The sequence below is a fragment of the Scardinius erythrophthalmus genome, assembly GCF_964197995.2.
Source record: "Scardinius erythrophthalmus genome assembly, chromosome: 10".
NCBI lineage: Eukaryota > Metazoa > Chordata > Actinopteri > Cypriniformes > Leuciscidae > Scardinius > Scardinius erythrophthalmus.
The window spans coordinates 205,326-226,236 of NC_138230.1; the positions used below are offsets into that span (position 1 = coordinate 205,326).

General features: G+C 48.2%; 1 protein-coding gene across 1 annotated transcript in view; it reads right to left on the reverse strand.

The window, feature by feature from the left end:
* Positions 1-12,868: 12,868 nt before the first annotated feature.
* Positions 12,869-20,911, reverse strand: part of cfap69 (cilia and flagella associated protein 69) — a 29,305-nt gene continuing 21,262 nt past the window's right edge. The window contains exons 16-22 of the mRNA XM_081376180.1: positions 16,940-17,021; positions 14,480-14,672; positions 13,955-14,086; positions 13,553-13,629; positions 13,283-13,480; positions 13,102-13,188; positions 12,869-12,997 (exon numbers count right to left, since the gene is read on the reverse strand). Of these exons, the coding sequence (XP_081232306.1) occupies positions 12,893-12,997; positions 13,102-13,188; positions 13,283-13,480; positions 13,553-13,629; positions 13,955-14,086; positions 14,480-14,672; positions 16,940-17,021 (874 nt within the window). The 3' untranslated portion in view covers positions 12,869-12,892. The remainder of the gene's footprint in view (positions 12,998-13,101; positions 13,189-13,282; positions 13,481-13,552; positions 13,630-13,954; positions 14,087-14,479; positions 14,673-16,939; positions 17,022-20,911) is intronic.

Consider the following 20,911-nt stretch of genomic DNA (forward strand, 5'->3'; position numbering starts at 1 on the left):
TTTTAGTTCGTTGACAAAATATAACACCAGAGACCTTCATGTTAGGCCAGCGTCGGCGCTGTGGTGGGGCATTCGAGGGCCGTGCCCCCCCTAGTGGTTATTGATGCCCCTCCTACCACAGGCCATGGCGTGGCCCAAAAATTTTTTTTTATTATTTTTTTATATATATATATTAAATGTACAAATTGTAACTTACATGAAATAAAATTAAATGAATGGGGAAAAAGCATAATTTTGGTTGTTCACGACATGTTACTAGGCTTAGTCGTCATTGGTCAATGCTTATTGGTCGCTGAGTAAACTTGTTACATTTGATTTGCAGCGCGCAAAATCCATTTCAAGTTGTTGTTGTTTGAATCGAAAACAACAGTTTGTCCGTCTATATCATAGATGTTAGCGGCTAACTAGCCTAATTCTCGACAAAAAATGGATTTACGAAAATGGTTAAGTCCTCCTCAGCCTCTTCCATCAGCAGACTCTGACACTCCGGCCACCACCACCAGTACCACGGTCTCTGAGAGCCGAGCTGGCCCTTCTGTTAATGCGAGCTCCAGACAACCGCCAACAGACTTAACTAGCACAGCCATAGAGCAGCAATCTACACGCCCTCCAAGTCAGCGGACAGCGGCTGATGATATCGGGACTGACAGGCCTGTCCAAATTGTGTTAAAACAGTATCCTGTAACTGTTTACAGTGGTAAGGGGCGATCATTCGTTGATAAATGGTTTCACAACAGAGAGTGGTTGGAGTACAGTGTCAAGGCAGACGCAGCATTTTGTTTTTGCTGTCGGATGTTCAGCTGTACCAGAAAATCTGGAACATTGGATGCCTTCGCGAGTGTGGGCTATCGTAACTGGAAACATGCTATGGCCAAAGACCGTGGATTTCATAAACATGAAACTTCGAAGGACCACATGTCTTGCTATGCAATGTGGAAGGAGAGGGAGATGCGTCGTAATACAGGGAATGAGGTATCAACCCTTGTAAATGCAGATCAACTAAGGAAAAACCGGTATTATGTGTCTTCATTAATAGATGTGGTTGGGTTCTTAGTTGAAAACCAGTTGCCACTACGGGGGAAGATTGACGCTTTTGATGACATGTCGGAGGGGGGGTCTGGACTTTTCCTGTCCATGCTTTATTACACCATCCAAAAGGATCATGAATTGGCTAATGTGGTGAAGACAATCCCTCGCAATGCCACTTACACCTGTCATGATATGCAAAATGAACTTATAAGAACACTCAGTAATGTGGTGACAGAGGCTATAGTGGAGGAAGTTGGTGACTCTTATTACACTCTGAAAGTTGATGGGACGCGTGACCCCACAGGATGTGAAAATATATCAATTGTGCTTCGATTTGTGAATGAGACTTACAAAGTGACAGAGCGTCTACTGTGCATCGCTACGGCTCAGAAAGGTGACGCACAGACATTAACTGACACCGTTCTGACTGAGCTTAACAAAGTTGGCCTGGATAGCTCAAAAATTCTGAGTCAGGTATATGACGGAGCTGCGCTTATGTCGGGGAAATGTGGTGGTGTTCAGAAAATTCTACAGGACAGACTTGGACGTGAGATACCTTACGTGCACTGCCTAAACCATCAGTTGCATTTGGTCGTGGTTCATACCATGTCTTCAGAGTCCGCACATTTGGAGTTTTTTGAAGTGTGCGATTCCCTATACAAGTTCTGTAGAAAGCCAACGGTTGCTATGCATTATAAAGGTGCGCATCTTAAGCGTCTTCTGGAGCAGAGATGGACAGGGCATCTTGCCACAGTCTCAGTCATTCTTAAGTCATTTAATGACATAAAATCGATTCTGACCGATGCTGACACTGTGCTGAACTATGGTGCAGAGACGAGAATGGAAGCTACAGGCCTGCTGCGCGAGATATCTGAGCCCAGTTTCATGTTCCTTGCCAACTTAACCCACAGAGTCCTTTCTCTATTGGACCCACCGAACAAGCTTCTCCAGAGAGAGGACACTGACTTGTTGACTGGTTTAAGTGTTGTGGCGAGTGCAACAGCATGTGTTAAAAAACTCCGTTGTGATGAAGAGTTTAAGCAGATGCTGGATACTGCCACGCCCACCAGCGAGTCACTGAGACCCGGGCCCAAACGGAGACGCATAGAGAGCACACGGATGGATGGTTTCATCGTTACAGGGCCTACAGGAGGACACAGAGGTGAGGATGACTTGGAAACTGAACTTCGCAGAGTGTACTACAGCACTATTGATTCGGTGGTTGGGGAACTCGAGCGTAGATTCAGCGAGCGCAACTCACAGCTGGCAAGTGCACTTGCAGCATTAAATCCAGAGGCCGATGACTTCCTTGATGTGAAAGCTGTGAAGCATATTCTCGACCTGTCACAATCGATTATGATTGACGCCGAGTTTGAAGTTGCTAAAGAATTTTTAATGTCACAAAAGCAAGCAATGCAGGGAGACTGGACCATACAGCACATCATCTCAACGTACCACAACCATCTGATTGCAATGCCCAGTGTGCTGACTGCTTTCAAACATGCGTTAACATTTGGTGCATCCACAGCAATGTGCGAGAATTCATTCTCCACTCTGAAAAATGTTTTTTCGGAACACAGACGCACAATGCTACACGAGAGAAAAGCCAGGTTGGTGCAGCTTGCATTTGAGAAAGACTTGACACGTAAATGCACAAGCGTATGGAAGGACACAGTACTTAGACGGTTCAGCAGCAACACTCGTCGTCTGCAACTTTTCTGAGAGTAAGTCGTTTGTTCATTTCACTTATTGAAGCCAGCCCTGGCTTTCATGATAAGGCCTACTAAGCAGGTGAATTGTTGATGAATGTTTGCTGGGTATACGTTATCTGCATTTGTGTTTTATACTTGGCTGCCTGTAAGATATATATAAGTAAAGCGAGGCGGTTGTATTACATGGTTAACTACAAAATAAATCAATCATTTGACACAAAATATTGATTTAAAAAGGTTTATTTATTTAAAAACTATTGTATTGCTTCCGCTAAAGAAAATAGTCCGTTCCGTCTCTACGGTTAGAATCCTGCGTCCATAGCAACGCTCTGCTTTTCATGGCAACGTGTGTTATACTTAGCAGCGGCTGTTATCAAGAAAGAACAGACCGCATTATACATTAGGATTAAACCAAGCCATGTAATAATTAATAATAATAATAATAAACGTGTTTAGTTTTATATAGGATTTCTGCTGTGTTGGACTATGATGTCGCCACTGCGTCAAAATATTTGTCAAACGTCAGTGCCCCCCCGCCGATGACCCAATGCCCCTCCAGTAGATCTGCCCTGGCGCCGACTCTGTGTTAGGCTATAAATTTTACATCTCATGTGTTGGGAAAAGGGAGAAGAGCGAGTTCGGCAAAAGGCGGATTCGAACTCGGGTCGAACGCATCAAAAGCTGCTTTCAAGCACCTCACGCCTTGCAACCTTTGCCACTGTAGATATTTAGTGGTGGGCGTCTTTTTGCCAAAAAGACAGGCACTTAGTGCAAATATACGCTCCATTATCGGAAATGTAAAAAAAGAAGGATTTTTCTTCCACTCGCTTGGGCGAGAAAAAAATCTCTTGGTGGGTGGGGGCTCTCACTGGCGCCCCCCAGCTGTTTGCGCCCTAGGCGACCGCCTAGTTTGCCTATGCCTAGAAACGGCCCTGCTAGAGAGAGTGAAGTGCTAAGTGCTAATCTGTCTAGATATGTAATAAACATTTTGCAAAAATACAGTACAAAGTGTATAGTCCGGAACTCCGGAACTCCGGATATGAACACTGGTAATGCGCCGTAATCGATGTAATCGCTAGCCCGTATGCTGTGCGACACCTGCTCTGTTTATAACACCTGCATCCGCGATCGCTAGCCCGTATGCTGTACGACACCTGCTCTGTTTATAACACCCGCATCCGCGATCGCTAGCCCGTATGCTGTGCGACACCTGCTCTGTTTATAACACCCGCATCCGCGATCGCTAGCCCGTATGCTGTACGACACCTGCTCTGTTTATAACACCTGCATCCGCGATCGCTAGCCCGTATGCTGTACGACACCTGCTCTGTTTATAACACCTGCATCCGCGATCGCTAGCCCGTATGCTGTACGACACCTGCTCTGTTTATAACACCTGCATCCGCGATCGCTAGCCCGTATGCTGTACGACACCTGCTCTGTTTATAACACCTGCATCCGCGATCGCTAGCCCGTATGCTGTACGACACCTGCTCTGTTTATAACACCTGCATCCGCGATCGCTAGCCCGTATGCTGTACGACACCTGCTCTGTTTATAACACCTGCATCCGCGATCGCTAGCCCGTATGCTGTACGACACCTGCTCTGTTTATAACACCTGCATCCGCGATCGCTAGCCCGTATGCTGTGCGACACCTGCTCTGTTTATAACACCTGCATCCGCGATCGCTAGCCCGTATGCTGTGCGACACCTGCTCTGTTTATAACACCTGCATCCGCGATCGCTAGCCCGTATGCTGTGCGACACCTGCTCTGTTTATAACACCTGCATCCGCGATCGCTAGCCCGTATGATGTACGACACCTGCTCTGTTTATAACACCTGCATCCGCGATCGCTAGCCCGTATGCTGTACGACACCTGCTCTGTTTATAACACCTGCATCCGCGATCGCTAGCCCGAATGCTGTGCGACACCTGCTCTGTTTAGAACACCTGCATCCGCGATCGCTAGCCCGTATGCTGTACGACACCTGCTCTGTTTATAACACCTGCATCCGCGATCGCTAGCCCGTATGCTGTACGACACCTGCTCTGTTTATAACACCTGCTTCCACGATCGCTAGCCCGTATGCTGTACGACACCTGCTCTGTTTATAACACCTGCATCCGCGATCGCTAGCCCGTATGCTGTGCGACACCTGCTCTGTTTATAACACCTGCATCCGCGATCGCTAGCCCGTATGCTGTGCGACACCTGCTCTGTTTATAACACCTGCATCCGCGATCGCTAGCCCGTATGCTGTGCGACACCTGCTCTGTTTATAACACCTACATCCGCGATCGCTAGCCCGTATGCTGTGCGACTGCTCTGTTTATAACACCTGCATCCGCGATCGCTAGCCCGTATGCTGTACGACACCTGCTCTGTTTATAACACCTGCATCCGCGATCGCTAGCCCGTATGCTGTACGACACCTGCTCTGTTTATAACACCTGCATCCGCGATCGCTAGCCCGTATGCTGTGCGACACCTGCTCTGTTTATAACACCTGCATCCGCGATCGCTAGCCCGTATGCTGTGCGACACCTGCTCTGTTTATAACACCTGCATCCGCGATCGCTAGCCCGTATGCTGTGCGACACCTGCTCTGTTTATAACACCTGCATCCGCGATCGCTAGCCCGTATGCTGTACGACACCTGCTCTGTTTATAACAACTGCATCCGCGATCGCTAGCCCGTATGCTGTACGACACCTGCTCTGTTTATAACACCTGCATCCGCGATCGCTAGCCCGTATGCTGTACGACACCTGCTCTGTTTATAACACCTGCATCCGCGATCGCTAGCCCGTATGCTGTACGACACCTGCTCTGTTTATAACACCTGCATCCGCGATCGCTAGCCCGTATGCTGTACGACACCTGCTCTGTTTATAACACCTGCATCCGCGATCGCTAGCCCGTATGCTGTACGACACCTGCTCTGTTTATAACACCTGCATCCGCGATCGCTAGCCCGTATGCTGTACGACACCTGCTCTGTTTATAACACCTGCATCCGCGATCGCTAGCCCGTATGCTGTGCGACACCTGCTCTGTTTATAACACCTGCATCCGCGATCGCTAGCCGTATGCTGTACGACACCTGCTCATTTTATAACACCTGCATCCGCGATCGCTAGCCCGTATGCTGTGCGACACCTGCTCTGTTTATAACACCTGCATCCACGATCGCTAGCCCGTATGCTGTACGACACCTGCTCTGTTTAGAACACCTGCATCCGCGATCGCTAGCCCGTATGCTGTACGACACCTGCTCTGTTTATAACACCTGCATCCGCGATCGCTAGCCCGTATGCTGTGCGACACCTGCTCTGTTTATAACACCTGCATCCGCGATCGCTAGCCCGTATGCTGTACGACACCTGCTCTGTTTATAACACCTGCATCCGCGATTGCTAGCCCGTATGCTGTGCGACACCTGCTCTGTTTATAACACCTGCATCCGCGATCGCTAGCCCGTATGCTGTGCGACACCTGCTCTGTTTATAACACCTGCATCCGCGATCGCTAGCCCGTATGCTGTACGACACCTGCTCTGTTTATAACACCTGCATCCGCGATCGCTCGATCGCTAGCCCGTATGCTGTGCGACACCTGCTCTGTTTATAACACCTGCATCCGCGATCGCTAGCCCGTATGCTGTGCGACACCTGCTCTGTTTATAACACCTGCATCCGCGATCGCTAGCCCGTATGCTGTGCGACACCTGCTCTGTTTATAACACCTGCATCCGCGATCGCTAGCCCGTATGCTGTGCGACACCTGCTCTGTTTATAACACCTGCATCCGCGATCGCTAGCCCGTATGCTGTACGACACCTGCTCTGTTTATAACACCTGCATCCGCGATCGCTCGATCGCTAGCCCGTATGCTGTGCGACACCTGCTCTGTTTATAACACCTGCATCCGCGATCGCTAGCCCGTATGCTGTGCGACACCTGCTCTGTTTATAACACCTGCATCCGCGATCGCTAGCCCGTATGCTGTGCGACACCTGCTCTGTTTATAACACCTACATCCGCGATCGCTAGCCCGTATGCTGTGCGACTGCTCTGTTTATAACACCTGCATCCGCGATCGCTAGCCCGTATGCTGTACGACACCTGCTCTGTTTATAACACCTGCATCCGCGATCGCTAGCCCGTATGCTGTACGACACCTGCTCTGTTTATAACACCTGCATCCACGATCGCTAGCCCGTATGCTGTACGACACCTGCTCTGTTTATAACACCTGCATCCGCGATCGCTAGCCCGTATGCTGTACGACACCTGCTCTGTTTATAACACCTGCATCCACGATCGCTAGCCCGTATGCTGTACGACACCTGCTCTGTTTATAACACCTGCATCCGCGATCGCTAGCCCGTATGCTGTACGACACCTGCTCATTTTATAACACCTGCATCCGCGATCGCTAGCCCGTATGCTGTACGACACCTGCTCTGTTTATAACACCTGCATCCGCGATCGCTAGCCCGTATGCTGTGCGACACCTGCTCTGTTTATAACACCTGCATCCGCGATCGCTAGCCCGTATGCTGTGCGACACCTGCTCTGTTTATAACACCTGCATCCGCGATCGCTAGCCCGTATGCTGTGCGACACCTGCTCTGTTTATAACACCTGCATCCGCGATCGCTAGCCCGTATGCTGTACGACACCTGCTCTGTTTATAACACCTGCATCCGCGATCGCTAGCCCGTATGCTGTACGACACCTGCTCTGTTTATAACACCTGCATCCGCGATCGCTAGCCCGTATGCTGTACGACACCTGCTCTGTTTATAACACCTGCATCCGCGATCGCTAGCCCGTATGCTGTACGACACCTGCTCTGTTTATAACACCTGCATCCGCGATCGCTAGCCCGTATGCTGTACGACACCTGCTCTGTTTATAACAACTGCATCCGCGATCGCTAGCCCGTATGCTGTACGACACCTGCTCTGTTTATAACACCTGCATCCGCGATCGCTAGCCCGTATGCTGTACGACACCTGCTCTGTTTATAACACCTGCATCCGCGATCGCTAGCCCGTATGCTGTACGACACCTGCTCTGTTTATAACACCTGCATCCGCGATCGCTAGCCCGTATGCTGTACGACACCTGCTCTGTTTATAACACCTGCATCCGCGATCGCTAGCCCGTATGCTGTACGACACCTGCTCTGTTTATAACACCTGCATCCGCGATCGCTAGCCCGTATGCTGTACGACACCTGCTCTGTTTATAACACCTGCATCCGCGATCGCTAGCCCGTATGCTGTACGACACCTGCTCTGTTTATAACACCTGCATCCGCGATCGCTAGCCCGTATGCTGTGCGACACCTGCTCTGTTTATAACACCTGCATCCGCGATCGCTAGCCCGTATGCTGTACGACACCTGCTCATTTTATAACACCTGCATCCGCGATCGCTAGCCCGTATGCTGTGCGACACCTGCTCTGTTTATAACACCTGCATCCGCGATCGCTAGCCCGTATGCTGTACGACACCTGCTCTGTTTATAACACCTGCATCCGCGATCGCTAGCCCGTATGCTGTACGACACCTGCTCTGTTTATAACACCTGCATCCGCGATCGCTAGCCCGTATGCTGTGCGACACCTGCTCTGTTTATAACACCTGCATCCGCGATCGCTAGCCCGTATGCTGTACGACACCTGCTCTGTTTATAACACCTGCATCCGCGATCGCTAGCCCGTATGCTGTGCGACACCTGCTCTGTTTATAACACCTGCATCCGCGATCGCTAGCCCGTATGCTGTGCGACACCTGCTCTGTTTATAACACCTGCATCCGCGATCGCTAGCCCGTATGCTGTGCGACACCTGCTCTGTTTATAACACCTGCATCCGCGATCGCTAGCCCGTATGCTGTACGACACCTGCTCTGTTTATAACACCTGCATCCGCGATCGCTCGATCGCTAGCCCGTATGCTGTGCGACACCTGCTCTGTTTATAACACCTGCATCCGCGATCGCTAGCCCGTATGCTGTGCGACACCTGCTCTGTTTATAACACCTGCATCCGCGATCGCTAGCCCGTATGCTGTGCGACACCTGCTCTGTTTATAACACCTGCATCCGCGATCGCTAGCCCGTATGCTGTGCGACACCTGCTCTGTTTATAACACCTGCATCCGCGATCGCTAGCCCGTATGCTGTACGACACCTGCTCTGTTTATAACACCTGCATCCGCGATCGCTAGCCCGTATGCTGTGCGACACCTGCTCTGTTTATAACACCTGCATCCGCGATCGCTAGCCCGTATGCTGTGCGACACCTGCTCTGTTTATAACACCTGCATCCGCGATCGCTAGCCCGTATGCTGTGCGACACCTGCTCTGTTTATAACACCTGCATCCGCGATCGCTAGCCCGTATGCTGTACGACACCTGCTCTGTTTATAACACCTGCATCCGCGATCGCTAGCCCGTATGCTGTACGACACCTGCTCTGTTTATAACACCTGCATCCGCGATCGCTAGCCCGTATGCTGTACGACACCTGCTCTGTTTATAACACCTGCATCCGCGATCGCTAGCCCGTATGCTGTACGACACCTGCTCTGTTTATAACACCTGCATCCGCGATCGCTAGCCCGTATGCTGTACAACATGATCGAAAGTCTAAATCACGGCATCTCCAGAAGCCAGTCAGGCAAGTGACGTGTGTGATGATGACAACTTCTGATTCATTATCACAGTTATGTTTCAGTGCAGATGAAAGTAATAAAGCACGTATTCTACATGTAGGCTGATTTTTTATTTATTTAATACAGTGTATTAAATAGTAGATTTGAAATGCTATTCTCAGTGTTTTGCATGATCATTATTGGGGATCTACATTAATGCTTACTCTAGCCTATGTTGTAGCAACTCATAATATTGAAACTACAAATATTAACTAATAAACATTACATTATTAATGTAATAATTAAATAATTTCTCTCTCTCTCCCTCTCTCTCTCTCTATATATATATATTAGTGCTGTCAATTGATTACATTTTCTTACTAATTAATTACATTACATTTTCGCACATTTTTTTCTGTAATTAATCGAGATTAAAAACATTTGTTTTTAATATTTTTATATTGTAATAATTTCAGTTACTCTCCAAATTAATGTAGGCCTAGAAACAACTTAAAGACAGTATATTTTAAATATTTGTTTAATAGCATATTTTTTATGAATGAAGGACAGTATCACTGATACTGATACTCAACATTTCTGGTATTTTGGCATAATTGTCTGTGTTATTGTTTGTTCTATATATATATTTAGAAGCGCCATGTCTTTAATATAAGAAAACATTTCAGAATAGCCTACTGCATTATATTGTCCCAAATCCTTGCTTCACAGAGTCTGTTAGATTTAATATTTTAATATTAGAAACAGTGCTGGTATATTATACAGGCCACTCTTTTAAGCTTTATTTATGAATCTGGATAATCTTGATTTTTTTTTTATAAATTAATCTATTTATAAATGTCTAAAAGGTTATAAATGATAAATAAAAAAATCATCTGAAATTAATAAATACTTTCTTCCATAATTTTTGAACGAATCTCTTATTGAGTCTGAATGATTCAATAATAGACCTATATCAAATATATTTTGACAATCAATGAACTATTGGTGTAACAATGTAATAGACCATCTTTATTTGAAGCATCATTTACTCATTTTGATTACGGGTGCCGCATTATCAGTGTTCATATCTGGACTATAACCTTTTTACCCCAGTTCTTTTGTTATTATTTGATGTTTGAAACTCAGAAATTGCAATACACTGAGGTTGAAAACACTGTTTGTGAAGCTGTTTCGGACACAGAGTTTACGTGAGCGCTGTTTTCTCTGGCAGCGTGCGAAAGCATGTTTAAATGTTCGGATGTGTGATTAACAGTGTGTGACTGATGCTGAATTCCTAACCGCACACGACTCTTACTATTTCTGCCATAGAAAGATATGATGAAGGTAGTGTGAGAAGAATACTGGTATGCAGTTCTGAATTCAGCAGGAGATTCTGATCGATGTGACGCCTCTGACCACAGTCTAGCTTCAGCCTTTAGAACGGCCTGTGCTTAGTCAGAAACACCAACTTCCTACGATCCGAATCAATTCCTGCTCTACATTTTTCTCATTGCAGAAGCCGTTTCACTCGCATATCTCACAATTGGAAAGAAAAGACTATTGTAACTTCCATTTCATGCAGACTTTAATATTCAGTGATATTATTGATTTAACTGCACTGACACTTCCAGAACAGAAGTTGACCTGAATTGAACTGAATAATGACTCTTCCATCTTCTGTAGAGCTGCTTCACCACTGAATCTGAGTTTGTCTCATACTTGATGTTTGTCTCAAGTTTGATCATTGATTCTGTTATTTTCCTGTTTATTACTGTAAATGTGCTTTGAAAAGATCTGTATAGTATAAAGCGCTGTAGAAATAAACTTACTTAAGCTGGACTGTGATGTTATTTTCTTCTGGAAACAAACTTTGTTGCATTATTTTCCTGTTATCTCTGTAAAGCTGCTTTGAAACAATCAGTATTGTAAAAAGCGCAATATAAATAAATGTGACTTGACTTGACTTAAAGATGACTGGACATTTAATAAACACACTGTTTTGTTCTGATTCTGCTGCCTTATTTTATTAGTCATTATGCTCGCTTTCCCAATCATCATACATGACCTTCAGCACTGGTGATGTTTGGCTTCTGGTTTGCTTGAGGTCATGTATGAAGCAGCTCATCGCTCATGATGGTCGACCTCAGCCAGGGCCGTTTCTAGCCTTTTTGGCACCCTAGGCAAGATTTTTGTTGAACTATACTGGAAGGAGTAAAGTTCATAAATGATCGTTCTTTCCCATAAGGTTTTGTAAAACTATGTTGGGTAGACGGTAGACCTCTGTCCCACCAGGGCGGTTCGGGGGCATGCTCCCCCGCAAGATATATATATATAATATATATATTTTTTTTACATTTTAAGGTTAAATGCATCAATCTGGTGCACTTTGAGAGCTCAAAATTAAGAGCTTCAACTGGCTTCAACCCATGAACTGTGCACATTGAACAAAGAAAAAGCATTGACTTGTACCTGGACATCAAAGAGGGCTCAAGCATATTTTTAGTTATAGAGTCTCAAGTCTACATTACATTATCACTGGTGTTTATGATTTATATAAGTATTCCTATGACGTACAATCCATATAGCCTATAAATGTACTATATAAATTAAAATAAAAAATAAAATATTTCAAAAGGATATTTTACATTACACTACATTACATTAATTTCCTCACTTGCAAGAAATAAACCCCTGAGCTTTTATTTTGGAGAAAACACCAGATCACCATGCTGATCGTTGGCAAAATATAACGATAGAGACCTTTATGCTAGGCTATAAATTGTACATCTCATGTGTTGGGAAAAGGGAGAAGAGCGAGTTCGGCAAAAGGCGGATTCGAACTCGGGTCGAACGCGTCAAAAGATACTTTCAAGCACCTCACGCCTTGCAACCTTTGCCACTATAGATATTTAGTGGTGGGCGTCTTTTTGCCAAAAAGACAGGCACTTAGTGCAAATATAATAGAATATAATTAATAATAACAATACAATATAAATAAATAAAAAAATCTCTTGGTGGGTGGGGGCTCTCGCTGGCGCCCCCCAGCTGTTTGCGCCCTAGGCGACCGCCTAGTTTGCCTATGCCTAGAAACGGCCCTGACCTCAGCGATGGTCCGATGATCCAGAATGCTGATGTGGAGTTAGCGTAGTCGAGATCTAGACCTGAAGTTTACTTTGGCTGCATTTACATGCACACAGCAGCTCAGACCACACAAGCAGTTTAGCGGTGTATACATGCGCTCGGGTTAGTGAGGCAAAAACCCAAATGCTTTCTCTTCATCCATTATGATGGTGCAATTTACATGCGGTTTCAGAGCTCAAACGCCCAGAATAAGTGGTGCATGTAAACATATGCTGTAGGAGTAAAGACTGCTGAACATGAGAAATATCAATGTCTCTGAAAAGCATAAAATGTATATATATATATATGTTGTGAAATGACTTCAGGTTGCTCTGAACTCTCTGTATGGGACTGGGTTTATTGATCTGAGAGGGTGTGTTGTGTCTCGGGTCCCTCGAGGGCCGGTTCTGATGGAGCGTCAGGACCGCTGGTGCCCCATTCCTCCCGCAGACGCTTAAACTCCTGACACACACACACACACACACACACACACACACACACACACGCAAGAATTAATCCAGAGACTCGAAAACATGCCAATCTGTGTGAGGGTGAAGATGTCAGACCTTCAGGACGCTGTAGTTTGAGGTTCTGGCCACGTAAGTCCTCCAGGCTTCTGCCGCAATCTCTCTCTGCTTATGAGTGAAGCCAATCTGGAAAAGAGTTTCTCAGGTACTGATCAAACGCACACCAACCCCTTCGCCAGACAGGAGAAACGGCAGAACTGTGTGTGACGGTCAGTTTTACCTCTTCATACAGCAGCTTCTCCTCCTGCAGCTCCTCCTGCTGCTGACGGCCCAGAATGCTTTGCTGCAAAGAGCGCACGGTCTTCACCGTGTCTTCGCTGACCTGTCGAAGGCTCTTCAGGGCTTCTTCATCAGACGGGACGGGCGTCGCTCCCTCGGCCAACAGCTCAGCCGAGACCTCGTGTAAAACTTCTCCCACCTGTGGAGCAGGAGCGTCTGCAATGATGTCACTCATTCATGCTGACGAGGCTGACAGGTCATCAGGACTTACCTTTAAGTCCAGGTATCTGCGGATGATGCTGAGTGTGACGAGATCTTCAGCGCTCAAACCCGACAGCTGCTCAAATCCTACAGATCAGCATTGATAACCAGCTGGTTACAGTGTTTAATCAACATAAACTGCACTGAAGATTAGCGTTTTAAACCTATGACTAGATTCAGCAATTCACTTACATTGAACTGGACTGTTGAATGAGGAGAGTTTAGGAGCATGTTTGATTATTATCTGTTTATTACCACGTTTGCTCAGGTGTAAATGTGTAAAACACCCTGACCTTACAAGCATTCTGACATGTTATGGAGTTGCTAATATTTAAAGTTAATTTTTACTTGAGAATGTATGCTATTTTAGCTACTGTCACACTACTGAAAATAGCACAGTCCTCTCTCATACCCAGTTTCCAGAAGATGCAGTAGATGTTTGCAAACAGGTTTTCCCACACATCCCTGACAGCAGAACTGACGTCCCGTGAAGATGATAAGGACGGTTCATCCTGATGCCGAGAGACAACCGGCCGCTTCACGTCTGAGAGAGAGAGAGAGAGAGAGAGAGAGTCTGAAAAGAGCAGCTTCTCACTTACTTTGGAGAGAAGGCTTACTTTGTGATGGTAATGAACTGACGGCTCAATTAAGAAAGTTGCATTTTGATTTCATGCTCACTTTAGCGATTTCCAAACTCTTTCATTAGCTAAACCCCTCTGACAGAATTTTTACTTGAGATTTTATGAGATGTTTGTGTGGATCTGTGTAAATGAACACACTGGATCTGTGTAAATGAACACACTGGATCAGTGTAAATACACAGAGCGCCAGAACCGTTGGTCAATTACCTAGAACATGGCACTGTTTTAATCCCTGACCTGTGAGGTGCTGTAAGCTGTGCAGTTTTATGTGTTCAGGCTGATTGATGTGTCCGTACCTGCAATCACTCCATGCCGGTCTCGCGTTATACCCGTCTCCTCCTCCTCACTCCTCCAGATCTGCAACAGGAGCTGCGGCGCAGTGACGTCTCTCTCGCCACGCCAGCACTGCACACGTGTGACGGCCCGCGGACTCTCACACAGCTCCAGCAGAGTCCCGATGAGTGCAATCAGCATGTGTCTGGGGCTCCGCTGCCCATCACACATGTGGTCAAACACACGCCAGTCGAAACACATGCAGGTTGAACACATGCCATTCAAACACACGCCAGTCAAACACACGCCAGTCGAACACACGCCAGTCGAACACACGCCAGTCGAACACACGCCAGTCGAACACACGCCAGTCCAACACAGGCCAGTCAAACACATGCCAGTCCAACACACGCCAGTCAAACACACACGCCAGTCAAACACACGCCAGTCAAACACACACCAGTCGAACACACGCCAGTCAAACACACGCGTCAGTCAAACACACACCAGTCGAACACATGCCAGTCGAACACACGCCAGTCGAACACACGCCAGTCGAACACACGCCAGTCGAACACATGCCAGTCGAACACACGCCAGTCGAACACACGCCAGTCGAACACACACCAGTCGAACACACACCAGTCGAACACACGCCAGTCCAACACACGCCAGGCGAACACACGCCAGTCCAACACACGCCAGTCAAACACACGCCAGTCCAACACAGGCCAGTCAAACACATTCCAGTCCAACACACGCCAGTCGAACACACACGCCAGTCAAACACACGCCAGTCAAACACACACCAGTCGAACACACGCCAGTCAAACACACACGTCAGTCAAACACACACCAGTCGAACACACGCCAGTCGAACACACGCCAGTCGAACACACACCAGTCGAACACACGCCAGTCGAACACACACCAGTCGAACACACGCCAGTCGAACACATGCCAGTCGAACACACGCCAGTCGAACACACGCCAGTCGAACACACGCCAGTCCAACACACGCCAGGCGAACACACGCCAGTCCAACACACGCCAGTCCAACACAGGCCAGTCAAACACATGCCAGTCCAACACACGCCAGTCGAACACACACGCCAGTCAAACACACGCCAGTCAAACACACGCCAGTCGAACACACGCCAGTCAAACACACACGTCAGTCAAACACACGCCAGTCAAACACACACCAGTCGAACACACGCCAGTCAAACACACACGCCAGTCGAACACACACCAGTCGAACACACGCCAGTCGAACACATGCCAGTCGAACACACGCCAGTCGAACACACACCAGTCGAACACATGCCAGTCCAACACACGCCAGTCGAACACACACCAGTCGAACACACGCCAGTCGAACACACGCCAGTCGAACACACGCCAGTCGAACACACGCCAGTCGAACACACACCAGTCGAACACACACCAGTCGAACACACGCCAGTCCAACACACGCCAGGCGAACACACGCCAGTCCAACACACGCCAGTCAAACACACGCCAGTCCAACACAGGCCAGTCAAACACATTCCAGTCCAACACACGCCAGTCGAACACACACGCCAGTCAAACACACGCCAGTCAAACACACACCAGTCGAACACACGCCAGTCAAACACACACGTCAGTCAAACACACACCAGTCGAACACACGCCAGTCGAACACATGCCAGTCGAACACACGCCAGTCGAACACACGCCAGTCGAACACACGCCAGTCCAACACACGCCAGGCGAACACACGCCAGTCCAACACACGCCAGTCAAACACACGCCAGTCCAACACAGGCCAGTCAAACACATGCCAGTCCAACACACGCCAGTCGAACACACACGCCAGTCAAACACACGCCAGTCAAACACACACCAGTCGAACACACGCCAGTCAAACACACGCGTCAGTCAAACACACACCAGTCGAACACATGCCAGTCGAACACACGCCAGTCGAACACACGCCAGTCGAACACACGCCAGTCGAACACATGCCAGTCGAACACACGCCAGTCGAACACACGCCAGTCGAACACACACCAGTCGAACACACACCAGTCGAACACACGCCAGTCCAACACACGCCAGGCGAACACACGCCAGTCAAACACACACGTCAGTCAAACACACGCCAGTCAAACACACACCAGTCGAACACACGCCAGTCAAACACACACGCCAGTCGAACACACACCAGTCGAACACACGCCAGTCGAATACATGCCAGTCGAACACACGCCAGTCGAACACACGCCAGTCCAACACACGCCAGGCGAACACACGCCAGGCGAACACACGCCAGTCCAACACACGCCAGTCAAACACACACCAGTCGAACACACGCCAGTCCAACACACGCCAGGCGAACACACGCCAGTCCAACACACGCCAGTCAAACACAGGCCAGTCCAACACACACTCCAGTCGCACACACTCCTCGTTCACACACTCATGCTGAATGTTTGCACCTGCAGCCGCTGAAGGAGCAGATCAACTCCACCTCCCGCCACAAACACGTCCTCCGTCCCGAAACAGCCCAAAACACATGACCTGCACAGAAGAGAAGAAATCATATTTGGCAAGAAGTAAATAAGAGGAGATTTTCCCAGTGTTTACAGTGCATCCGGAAAGTACTCACAGAAAGTACTCATGTTACAGCCTTATTCCAAAATGGATTAAATTAATTTTTTTCAATACTTTGCTCAATACTTTTTTGAAGCACCTTTGGTACCAATTACAGCCTCAAGTCTCTTTGAGTCTCCCAGTCCCTCATCTTTCCCTCGATCCTGACTAGTCTCCCAGTTCCTCATCTTTCCCTCAATCCTGACTAGTCTCCCAGTTCCTCATCTTTCCCTCGATCCTGACTAGTCCCCCAGTTCCTCATCTTTCCCTCGATCCTGACTAGTCTCCCAGTTCCTCATCTTTTCCTCGATCCTGATGAGTCTCCCAGTCCCTCATCTTTCCCTCGATTCTGACTAGTCTCCCAGTCCCTCATCTTTCCCTCGATCCTGACTAGTCTCCCAGTTCCTCATCTTTCCCTCGATCCTGACTAGTCTCCCAGTTCCTCATCTTTCCCTCGATCCTGATGAGTCTCCCAGTCCCTCATCTTTCCCTTGATCCTGACTAGTCTCCCAGTTCCTCATCTTTCCCTCGATCCTGACTAGTCTCCCAGTTCCTCATCTTTTCCTCGATCCTGATGAGTCTCCCAGTCCCTCATCTTTCCCTTGACCCTGACGAGTCTCCCAGTTCCTCAACATTCCCTCGATCCTGACGAGTCTCCCAGTTCCTCATCTTTCCCTCGATCCTGACTAGTCTCCCAGTTCCTCATCTTTCCCTCGATCCTGACGAGTCTCCCAGTTCCTCATCTTTCCCTCAATCCTGACGAGTCTCCCAGTTCCTCATCTTTCCCTCGATCCTGACGAGTCTCCCAGTTCCTCATCTTTCCCTTGATCCTGACGTGTCTCCCAGTTCCTCATCTTTCCCTCGATCCTGACTAGTCTCCCAGTTCCTCATCTTTCCCTCGACCCTGACGAGTCTCCCAGTTCCTCATCTTTTCCTCGATCCTGATGAGTCTCCCAGTTCCTCATCTTTCCCTCGATCCTGACTAGTCTCCCAGTTCCTCATCTTTCCCTCGATCCTGACTAGTCTCCCAGTTCCTCATCTTTCCCTCGATCCTGACTAGTCTCCCAGTTCCTCATCTTTTCCTCGACCCTGACTAGTCTCCCAGTTCCTCATCTTTCCCTCGACCCTGACGAGTCTCCCAGTTCCTCACCTTTCCCTCGACCCTGACGAGTCTCACAGTTCCTCATCTTTCCCTCGATCCTGACGAGTCTCCCAGTTCCTGCCACTAAGAAACACCCCCACAGCTGATGCTGCTTCACTGTAGGGATGGTATTGTCAAGGTGATGAGCGGTGCCTGCTTTCCTCCAGACATGACGCTTGCCATTCAGGCCAAAGAGTTCAATCTTTGTTTCATTAGACCAGAGAATTTTGTTTTTCATGATCTGAGAGTCCTTCAGGTCTGGGAGAGCTGCAGAGATGGTTGTTCTTCTGGAAGGTTCTCAGGCCTGATTGGTGGAGAGCTGCAGAGATGGTTGTTCTTCTGGAAGGTTCTCAGGCATCATTGGTGGAGAGCTGCAGAGATGACTATTCTTCTGGAAGGTTCTCAGGCCTCATTGGTGGAGAGCTGCAGAGATGGCTATTCTTCTGGAAGGTTCTCAGGCCTGATTGGTGGAAAACTGGAGACATAGTTGTTCTTCTGGAAGGTTCTCAGGCCTGATTGGTGGAGAGCTGCAGAGATGGTTGTTCTTCTGGAAGGTTCTCAGGCCTGATTGGTGGAGAGCTGCAGAGATGACTATTCTTCTGGAAGGTTCTCAGGCCTGATTGGTGGAAAACTGGAGACATAGTTGTTCTTCTGGAAGGTTCTCAGGCCTGATTGGTGGAGAGCTGCAGAGATGGTTGTTCTTCTGGAAGGTTCTCAGGCCTCATTGGTGGAGAGCTGCAGAGATGGCTATTCTTCTGGAAGGTTCTCAGGCCTGATTGGTGGAAAACTGGAGACATGGCTGTTCTTCTGGAAGGTTCTCTGGCCTGATTGGTGGAGTGCTGCAGAGATGGCTATTCTTCTGGAAGGTTTTCAGGCCTGATTGGTGCAGTGCTGAGAGATGGTTGCTCTTCTGGAAGGTTCTCAGGCCTGATTGGTTGAAAACTGGAGACATGGTTGTTCTTCTGGAAGGTTCTCAGGCCTGATTGGTGGAAAACTGGAGACATGGTTGTTCTTCTGGAAGGTTCTCAGGCCTGATTGGTGGAGAGCTGCAGAGATGGTTGTTCTTCTGGAAGGTTCTCAGGCCTGATTGGTGGAAAACTGGAGACATGGTTGTTCTTCTGGAAGGTTCTCAGGCCTGATTGGTGGAGAGCTGCAGAGATGGTTGTTCTTCTGGAAGGTTCTCATGCCTGATTGGTGGAGTGCTGCAGAGATGGCTATTCTTCTGGAAGGTTCTCAGGCCTGATTGGTGGAGTGCTGAGAGATGGTTGTTCTTCTGGAAGGTTCTCAGGCCTGATTGGTGGAGTGCTGCAGAGATGGTTGCCCTTCTGGAAGGTTCTCATGCCTGATTGGTGGAAAACTGGAGAGATGGTTGTTCTTCTGGAAGGTTCTCATGCCTGATTGGTGGAGAGCTGCAGAGATGGTTGCTCTTCTGGAAGGTTCTCATGCCTGATTGGTGGAAAACTGGAGAGATGGTTGTTCTTCTGGAAGGTTCTCAGGCCTGATTGGTGGAGAGCTGCAGAGATGGTTGCTCTTCTGGAAGGTTCTCATGCCTGATTGGTGGAGTGCTGCAGAGATGGCTGTTCTTCTGGAAGGTTCTCATGCCTGATTGGTGGAGTGCTGCAGAGATGGTTGCTCTTCTGGAAGGTTCTCAGGCCTGATTGGTGGAAAACTGGAGACATGGTTGTTCTTCTGGAAGGTTCTCAGGCCTGATTGGTGGAGAGCTGCAGAGATGGTTGTTCTTCTGGAAGGTTCTCAGGCCTGATTGGTGGAAAACTGGAGACATGGTTGTTCTTCTGGAAGGTTCTCAGGCCTGATTGGTGGAGAGCTGCAGAGATGGCTGCTCTTCTGGAAGGTTCTCAGGCCTGATTGGTGGAAAACTGGAGACATGGTTGTTCTTCTGGAAGGTTTTCAGGCCTGATTGGTGGAGTGCTGAGAGATGGTTGCTCTTCTGGAAGGTTCTCAGGCCTGATTGGTTGAAAACTGGAGACATGGTTGTTCTTCTGGAAGGTTCTCATGCCTGATTGGTGGAGAGCTGCAGAGATGGTTGTTCTTCTGGAAGGTTCTCATGCCTGATTGGTGGAGAGCTGCAGATATGGTTGTTCTTCTGGAAGGTTCTCAGGCCTGATTGGTGGAGAGCTGCAGAGATGGTTGTTCTTCTGGAAGGTTCTCATGCCTGATTGGTGGAGAGCTGCAGATATGGTTGTTCTTCTGGAAGGTTCTCAGGCCTGATTGGTGGAGAGCTGAGAGATGGTTGTTCTTCTGGAAGGTTATCAGGCCTGATTGGTTGAAAACTGGAGACATGGTTGTTCTTCTGGAAGGTTCTCATGCCTGATTGGTGGAGAGCTGTAGAGATGGTTGTTCTTCTGGAAGGTTCTCATGCCTGATTGGTGGAGAGCTGCAGATATGGTTGTTCTTCTGGAAGGTTCTCAGGCCTGATTGGTGGAGAGCTGGAGAGATGGTTGTTCTTCTGGAAGGTTCTCATGCCTGATTGGTGGAGAGCTGGAGAGATGGTTGTTCTTCTGGAAGGTTCTCATGCCTGATTGGTGGAGAGCTGCAGATATGGTTGTTCTTCTGGAAGGTTCTCAGGCCTGATTGGTGGAGAGCTGGAGAGATGGTTGTTCTTCTGGAAGGTTCTCATGCCTGATTGGTGGAGAGCTGCAGATATGGTTGCTCTTCT